At 43.4% G+C, this 9,563-nt stretch overlaps 1 protein-coding gene across 1 annotated transcript; it reads right to left on the bottom strand.

The window, feature by feature from the left end:
- Window positions 1-6,493: 6,493 nt before the first annotated feature.
- Window positions 6,494-8,654, bottom strand: LOC115388486 (odorant receptor 131-2-like). The gene is made up of 2 exons (XM_030091650.1): window positions 8,502-8,654; window positions 6,494-7,336 (listed from the first exon to the last, which is right to left on the bottom strand). The coding sequence occupies exons 1-2, from the start codon at window positions 8,652-8,654 to the stop codon at window positions 6,494-6,496; spliced, it is 996 nt and encodes a 331-aa protein (XP_029947510.1).
- Between the last annotated feature and the right edge of the window lie 909 nt (window positions 8,655-9,563).

Below are 9,563 nucleotides of genomic sequence, written 5' to 3'. Positions count from 1 at the left end.
AACTTGGCCGTTGATCACCGACGGAGGCCGAGCATTCCTATTTTTGACAGGTGCAGAAGAGGGTTTCTGACCGGTCCGCTGCACTTGCGCCAAGATGGGCATGGCCGCGCACCAGGGGGAGGGGTCGACAGAATCAGCTGGGCGCAGTGAGAATTTAATGCAGAAGGTGCAGGCTGTAGAGTGGAGGATCTGATGATAATTTGTCTGAGAAAACCTCAGAGGCAGGGTTTCAGCTTGTCAGTGTCATGAAAGATACATAAAATCACTCATGAAGCACATAATTGTTTTTATTATCTTCTTTAACACTAGAACAGCCAAGATGGTCTGACAGACCATTTGGGTTTTTAGAATTCAAATAAATCTGTTAAAAATAATTCCCCTGTCCTCCAATTCTTTGACTTTTCCTAAATATGTGTGTTGTATGTTTTTCTGAAGCAAATAAGGTCCTAACAATGACACACATAATATTACAAAGCATTTATACCTCCAAAGATTAAAAAAAAAAAAAAAAAAAAAAAAAAGACGCACTTCGTGGGGCTTTTTATTTCTGCTATTGATTTGTTTTGGTTCATGCGCACATCTGAACAGGGAGCTAGCTCTGACAGCAGACAGTCAGACAGACGACCAAAAATATCAACCAAATCCCACAAGAAAGACAATAAAAACAGGCATAAATAAGAGATATAAGGTGGAAGAAGTTTTAGCAATGATACAGGAGGTCAGTGAGGGGGAATCGGATGGCGGAGACGTGTCGGACATCAGACATCTTGACTGGAGTGAAGAGGAGGAACGTTCTGAATCACAGTCACAACAGCCGCGGTCCAAACTGCGAAAAAACATGTAATCCTGCTGCCCAAAAAATGCCCGATCGACCTCCAGCTGCTGTACAGTCCAGCACAGAACCTGCAGTGGCACATGGAAGCGCTCACGCGTCACCTCCTGGTATAGAGAATTACTGTAGGCTACTGTTAGTTTACAATTAAATAATAATAACATGAAATGGTGTAAAAAAAAAACTAAAACTAATGTAATAAATCTCAACACAACAGTGAACACGGTAATTGACAGCAGGAGCACTGCAGCGTCTCCAGAGGTGCCAATTACAGATTCAGGTAAAATATTATATCCTCCATCAAAGTACAGCAAACCATGTATTTCTCGTTTCCAAAAATTAATTTTTGAATGATTTTTTTTTTCTGAAGAAATACCTTTGTCTTGTGGAGCCTGCAGTCCCAGAATCAAATGAGCAGGGTAAGGACGGGACCGTGTGGGAAGGTGTCCGTCCAGGGGCGCAGCCGGGGAGACTTATTTTACTAATTTTAATATTTTCTTGATAATACAACTATTTTGTGTGTGTTGGTGTGTGTGTGCGTGTTTATCAGGGAAACGAGTGAACGGAGTGTGAATGAGAGGTGACGCTGCGCAAAAGCGCACTGTAAAAAGTTAAATAAATTTTAAAACCTGATGTGAGGCATTAATAAAGCAGACATGTGGCATTAAAAGGTTTGCTGATCCTCTTGACTTAATATTTGTTTTTTTTAATCTTAATTTCTAATACATTAGATTACAGAAAAACAACCTGTTGGTGTGCTCCTGCATGTGCAAAAACACTGCAAAATGTATGACGGTCTGGCTGACCGTTGCAGCCTTTGGAGGGGGTGTAAGAATGCTGGTTGTTCTCGTGTTAATCATTATGGAGGATGTCTGTGTTTTTAGTCCTGTCCAATGCCTCATATTAAGCCTGGTACATGTACCAGGCATTGGACAGGACTTGATGACAACACGTGAAGCACAGCGGAGGACGGAGCAGATAGCAGATGTCGCCACTGTTCTCTCATAATTGATTATCCTTTGTCTGGGTTGGTCGGAATGCCATGTGTATTGGAAATAATTTCAGAGGACATTGATCTGGATGACAGCAGAACCAGCAATCCTAAACTCACCCAGCTCCGCTGTGCAGCTGCGCTGAGTGATAGGCGCGCAGACAGAGATTTATACCTGTAATTCTTTGTGCTTTCCCAAATGTATCTCTAAGAGTTATGATGCACAAAAATAAAAACAGATTTTCCTTTTCCCTACAAAGTCTTCATGTAGCCTCTAAATGCAGGGTTTCTGCATTTTTATTTCATTTGTATGGCTCCCTAAGCTCTTTAAGAGATTATTTATTTTAAAATACAGTCATAGTAGCATTAGGGAATTTGGGCAGAGAATTCCCCGTTTTCATTTTGGGCAACCGCTATCCCTCGACCGGCCACCAGGTGGCAGGCTCCGGGTAGCCCGTTTTAAGAAGGGCTACCCCGCTGGGCACCCCCCCGGGACCGCCCCCTTCAATTAGGGGCACTTTCGGTTCCGTTCAGGGGAAGGTTTCCCGAGACGACCCGGGACGCCGGAGGGGCCACTTTTGTCCGCTTTGGGGGACTTCTTCTTCACATTGGGGCACTTTCCACACATTTCGATGCCGGGACGCCGTAAGGGGTGCTTTCCTTCAATTTGGGGGACTCCCCCTCCCACTCGGGAGTCTATGCACGCCGTCGTTGGCAGAAGGCCCCGAAAGGTCTCGGGGTGACCCGTGGGGGGTAGGGGGTTCCAAGTGGGGCGCTTCGGTTCACACTGGAGGATTTTGTCCCCAAACCTTTCCGGAAGCCTCCCGACCGGGTTCGGGTGGACAGGTGCTGACGCTCCCTTGCCTCTAGGGGTACTTTTTCCCAATTTGGGGCACTTTGGACAGGATCCACGGGAGAGTGCCCCGAAGCGACCCGAGGCGCACCGGGTGTCGTGGGGCGATACCGTACGGGGTGCCTTTCTTTGGTTCAGGGACTTTTGTCCCCAGACCTGATTCTCTGGCAGTCAGAGCAAAGCACCGTCTTATTAGCTCTCAGTCAACACATTTTGCATTTCAAAATCTAGCTTATTTTAAGGTTTCCGTGCCCCAATTTTACCGCTTCATTTTTAGCTGCTTTTTCAATTTAGAAAGTGCCCCAAATTTATCTGCTTCAATTTCGGGTACTTTTTAAACTGAAAAAGTAACCCATATTTACCTCCTCCTTTGACGGTGACAAGAAGCCAAGTCACCTCTTCATTTTCGGCTACTTCTTGAATTTGAGGAGTAACCCAAATTTACCTCCTTCTGTTGGGTGGCTTGAGGCCCAAACATCATGTCTTCATTTTGGGCTACTTTGTCAGTTTGAGAAGTACCCCAAAATGACTTCCAATGGTAGTCTTCTCTAACCCTAACCAAATTGAAGTTTTCATTTTGGGTTACTTCTCATTATTAAAAAGTAGCCCAAATTGACCTTGTTCTTTTATCTCTGGAAACAAAAGCTACCTTTTTAATTTCAGGCTACTTTTCTAATTGAAATAGTTGCCTGAAATGAAGATTTCATTTTTGGCTACTTTTGAAAATTGGAAAAGTAGCCTAAAATGAAGACTTCAATTTGGGCTACTTTTAAAATTTTGAAAAGTAGCCTAAAATGAAATCTTCATTTTTGGCTACTTTTCCAATTTTCAAAAGTAGCCCAAATTTACTTCCCTCTTTTTCAATGGCAGGAAAAGCCAGCTTTTCATTTTGGGCTGCTTTTCAAAAACAAAAAGGAGCGCAAAATGAAAACTTCCATTTGTTGCAAGGAGAGATCAGATTGATGTCTTCAATTTAGGCAACTTTCCAAAGACCAAAAGTAGCCCAAATTGAAGCCTTTGTTTCATGGAAGATAAATGATGCCTTCATTTTGGGCTACCTTTTCAATGTGGAAAATAGCCTTAAATGAAGGCTTCATTTAAGGATACCTTTGCAATAGACAAAGTTGCCGAAATTTTCATTTCGGGCTACTTTTCATACACAGAAAGTGGCCCAAATTAACCTCCATCGTTTGGGTCGCTTGCGATTACAAGTACCCCCTTCTTTTTGGGCTACTCTTGTAAGTAGCCCATTTTTACCTCGTCATTTGAGGGTACTTTCTGTGAGGCTTGAAAATAGCCCAAAATGAAGTCTGCTTCTTTTTACTCTGGGGCCTCGAGTGGGGGATGGGCAGTGCATTCATTCTCCCCTGAGCTCATCCGGGCCAAAATACATACTAAACGTATTGCAGAGTCAGTCGTTTCATATAAATCCCGGCAGAGGGGCCCCACACCATCCGGCAGTCTGAATCTGGGGTCCCTGGGGTGACGGGGGGCTTCGGGAGGCCCAAAAAGAGTTTTTTTTCAAAAAGTAGCCCATTTTGACTGGGAGCGGTTAAAAGTCCCCCTATTTGAATCTGAAAAAGGAGGGAACACCAATTATCTTTAATATTTCAACAACGCTTTAAGGCAGAAAGTTGAAATTGAAGTATACGCACCGTGTTGCCGCGTGCATTCAAGTGTGCCAGGTGTCATATGCCTGCGACCTACACAAGCACGAAAGGTCAACCATCAGGGCCTGAGAGGTCAAGCTATAAGTCCCTTTTTGCTCCTAGTTCAGAAATGCATTGAGCTAGAAGGTTGAAAATTGAGAATACGCATCATCATCCGTTGGTCCCGTCTCATGGTGTCATGGCCCCGCCCACCTCGGTAAGGGGCACTTTGTTTCATTTTGGCAGAGTTTGGGACAAACTGTCCCTAAAGGACCTGGGATGCCCCTTAATGAGGTGGGCGGGGCCGTGACATCACTCCCGGGGGCCAACGGGACACTTTGGGTAGGAAGTCCCCCAAAATCCCTGGGGTGCCCCTTAATGAGTTGGGCGGGGCCGTGACATCACTCCCGGGGGCCAACGGGACACTTTGGGTAGGAAGTCCCCCAAAATGCCCTGGGGTGGCCCTTATTGAGGTGGGCGGGGCCAGGGGAGGCGCAGAAACCCAAGGGGGGTGGCCAACCGAAACATTTGAAGATGGGTCCACCTAGTGCCCATTGGCTCTCATCACAGAAAGTAGCCTATTCTTTCCAGTGGTGGCCCAAAAAACAGGCTACTTTTGGGTGACTTTAGGTTATGCGGTAGCCCAAAACAAAAAGTAGCCCAAAAAACAGGACTACTTTTCCATTGGGGTCACTTTTGGGCGTTTGTAGCCCGTTCCCACCAGTTGGGGATTCCCAAAATGGTGGATTCCCTCAGTCATATACATTATTGCTTCACTATGGTTTAGTATTGAGGCCAGGAAATAAAATGTATTTCATCATGTTAATGTTGCAGTGTCCTCCGCTGCAATGTATTTGAAACAAAGAGAGGTTGTTCATTTGATTGGTCAAATTACGCTCAGCTGAGTTAAACCCACTTTCTCTCCTCCCTCTTGCGCCACCTGCAATGGTGGGCGGTACAGAGGTATGACTGTGCCGCTCTGCTCCGGTTCACGAAATTAGGACATTGTTCTGGGCACGCCCCGTTGACTTTATCTGCCGAAGGCGCACTTTACGCTCCGCTGACAGCAGGCAGAGTCTACAAAGTTAGGGCCCCTTTTGTTGTTGTTAACCTGTTTGTTCACTTGTTTGTCTCTTTCACTTTCTGTCCCCCTGTCAGTTCCAACAATATCATGTACCAGCACTTAAAATAAATAAAATAAATAAATAAATAAATAAAAGCATGTTAACCAGATGAGCTTTAAATTTGTAAACTCCTCTTGGAAAAGCAAATCTGTCAGGCCAATAACGAGCCAGACTCCAATTCTGCTGCTTCTATGCTGGACAGGATAGGTTTAGAAAAACACAAAAAAACAAAAGGAAAACCATAAATGTTTATGGTTAACATTTTTTGCGCTTTGTAAGCCTTATTTGTCAATCGATGACAAGAAAAATTTAAAAAATTAATTAATGACTCTTGGGTGAGAACTTCCAGTCTGGCTCTTAAAAACAATCATTGCTCGTACCGTCATTTGCTCATATAAGATCAGATTACTAGGGTGTTGTTTGTTTTTGTTTGTGAGTCCACTAACATTCGGATGGACAGACAATGAAGTTGGATTGTCAACTCTAAAAATACGAAGTCCAGGAGAATCTGAACCGGGACCAGGATCAGGATCAGGAGAATCTGAACTGGGACTAGGACCAGCAGAATCTGGCCTGGGACCAGGACCAGGTGAATATGGACTGGAAGTCATGTCACTCTGGAGTAAAACATTGGTCTTACTGTTTTCAAAAGGTGCTACCTCGGTAGTTGTTTTCAAAAAGTTGCATTTTCAGTGGCTTCAAGTGCTGATGTCGTGGGAACAGACTCCCATGATGCAATTGAAGTTTTCAGTTTTCAGTATTGGTTTACCACAGGTGAAACCAGTGAGATCTGTGAAAACTCCCATTTCAAGTAAAAACTGTCGTTTCAGTTTTGGTTCAACTGAAACCGGTACTAAACTCTGTGGTACTCCACAACTTCAGTTCAGAAGTAGTTTGGGGTTTGCATCATGACTTTATTGATGACAGTTGTTGCATATTCACAGACTAGGTGGGGAAAAAATCTGAATGCCTTATAATTACAACTTGAACTGTTTTTGGTATCAATGTCCTCAACCCCATAAACTTTAAACCTGCAGCAGTGAGCTATCTTCTGGGTTTCGAGTACTGCAGCATGGGTTTGGGTGCCATCTCTATATTAATGCCTGGTCTCTCTGCACACAACAGATGTCTTTTCAGATACCGCCTGAATGTGTTGTCTCGCAGCCCGTATACGATGGGACTGACTAACCTGGGGAAGATGTGGACGATGACATAGACAACAAAGACAATTTCAGAAAAATTTTTTGGAAACAAGGAAATGAGGCCTTTTATCAAGAGGTGGGCCACATAGGTGAGCATGCTCAGCAGCAGCTGGAAGCCGTGCAGCAGGATGGTATTTCTGGCCTTTTTTGCATGTCCGCTTGTTGATTTAGTTGATTTTGCAGCTCTTGCAGCAAGAAAGATATTTACGTAGGTGTACAAAATGGTGAACCACACCGCAACCATGAAAACAATGAAAGAAAAGTCCTTCTTTTGTGAAGTTAATGGGTGTCGCAAGACATTATTGTTCTCACAGTAAAGAGCATTGTTAAACATTAAATGCTTCGGCTCAGCAGCAACAACAAGGAAGATGTCTGCAGTGACTGATACAGTGCTCATGGCCCAAATGCATCCAATCAGGATGTATGTCCGATTGATGGTGCACAGCTCGGAGTGTCGCAGAGGCAAGCAGACAGCGACGTAGCACTCCAAGGCCATGACAGCCAGGTTCAGTGGCGTGTTGAAGGTGGTGCACAATGCAAAGGTCAAAATGAAACAACAGAGTACAACATTGATTCGGTAGAAGATGTTTCCCAGGATGACGAGGCTGATGGTTGCTGTGAGCTGGATCATGTCGTTTATCACCAGGTGGATGAAAAGGATGTAGCGAGGATTTAAGTAAAAGATCTAAATGAGAGGAGAAGACAGCAGTGCATCACTAATCAGAACACACACACACACACACACACACACACACACACACACACACACACACACACACACACACACAGTTTTGAATATACGACAACCAAATAACCTCAAATACATGCTCTTATTTTGTTGGACTTCTTGAGAGAATCCCACAGACACACAGGAAGAACAACATCAAGACAGAAAGCTTCCACCGACTCTGTGTGAGTTGAAAGAAAAAGTAAAGGTGCGTTCACACCGGACGCATCGCAAGCGTCACGGGCGGTGCTTTTCTATGCAAAGTCTATGGTGGACGAGCGTTGTGGAGCGGCGGGCGGTGGGGCGGCGCTTCAGGAGCGTCGACTTTTCAAGCATTTCGAGCGTTTTGAGTGTTGATGCCCACGATGCGCGTTCCCGGCGTCAGGAGCGTTGTGAGCGTTGCTTTTTGAGAGTTCAGAAAACTGAACTTTCAATGCGCTGCCGCTGGGCGTCAACCAATCAGAGATGATCCCTCTGGTGCTACGTCACTACGTTTCACGTCAGGACCAGGAGTCCGGAAAAGAAAGACAACGATGGAAGACAAGTTGATTGTCCCCTGTTTTCCATCTTCGATAATGAGGTCAAACAATATATTAAAACCATTAAACATTCCACTAACATGAAAGCCATTAAAACTTTTGACTTATGTAATGTTTTTAATGTATTTATGTAATGTGATATTTTAATTTGCTGCTTATGAATGTTGTAGCCCCCTGGCGGTATTCATTGTTTTGTAATGTTTTGCACTGTTCTGTATTATATGTGTTAATAAAGTTAAAAAAAACAAAGACAAGTTAATTGTGGCTGTGTGCGCTCGTCCTGAGCTTTATGACATATTGTCAGACCACTACAGAGACAAGAATAGAAAGGATAAGGTTAGCTGGCTAACAAATAAAACCAAGCCACTCTCTTAATGCGATTCGCCATAGCTGGAAACACAAATCACAGCCTCCCGCGCGCCAATAAACTGATGCGCGTCAAGAGCGTCGTGAGCATTGTGAGGTTTGTGACCACCTGGTGTCAAGCGTTGTGCTTGAAGCTTCACAAGCGTCAGCTTCGAGGCCTCCCAAGCGTCAACAAAGCCCACGACGCATCCGTTGTGAACGCAGCATTAGACTCTGACCTGGTGTTTTCTGAAGGTGTGAAGAAGTGTGCCATTTATGTAGTTGATGATGATTCCCAGAGCAAAAACCACCACCATTTTGGTCACAGATGATTTCGGCTGTTGATTTTGCAGAGTGTAGGACACATTGTGGGAATGAGATGAGATATTCATGGGGATTCAGAGATTCTGCGGGAAAGTTGAAGAGAACACGAGAAAGATCCCAAAGTATCACAGAATAACTGGTAAGGGTGAGATCTATGAGCAGAACAGACTGCAAAATGCAACTTCATATGCATACAGACCTTTATTTTTACCAGTGTGATTATATAAGAGAGAAGCTACAGCTGTAATTGAAAGTAATTTGATGTTTTGAATGACATTATTACCTCACTATTACATCACCTGTAAAACAAACATATTAAAGGAAATTGTGTTTCCATTTAAACCCAAGGTATTGTTGAATTTCTCAATTTGACTAATAATGTGTAAAAAAAAAACTAAGTAAATAAACTGAAAAACAGCTGCCAGCTTATTAGTTAGTGAAATCCGTCAATAAGTGAATATATCTTAACTGAAACTGAATTATATCAAATCTATATTTAACATATCAAATATCTGAGAAATATTAAGCTTGTCTATTTCAACAAACCCACTAATAATAAATATTTTTGTACTAAAACACAATATTTCTGCACACATCATATAGATAATAAAATATGGAACTAACAGTTGTTTTTTTTTAATTGAAACATCTCTATAGAAGCATAGACAAGAAAAACAGTTCATATCTCACCGAGGCTGTAAGACCGAGTCTCCACTGCAACTGGAGTGGAAATGAGAGGGGCTTTAATTCAGTGTTTATATATTCAGTAGATTGATGCAAGAATAGAAATAACGTCACTGAAGTGTGTGTGTGTGTGTGTGTGTGTGTGTGTGTGTGTGTGTGTGTGTGTGTGTGTGTGTGTGTGTGTGTGACTGGCAGTAAACTTCGTACTTCAGGATTTCAGAGCTTTGATCAAACACCTTCCCTTCATACATCTGTGCGGTTGTGTGGCAGCTGTAGCAAACAATCACTCATTA

Source organism: Salarias fasciatus, chromosome 5, assembly GCF_902148845.1.
Source record: "Salarias fasciatus chromosome 5, fSalaFa1.1, whole genome shotgun sequence".
Lineage (NCBI taxonomy): Eukaryota > Metazoa > Chordata > Actinopteri > Blenniiformes > Blenniidae > Salarias > Salarias fasciatus.
The sequence above is the reverse complement of the archived record's forward strand: the minus strand, read 5'-3'. Positions and strand labels throughout refer to the sequence as shown.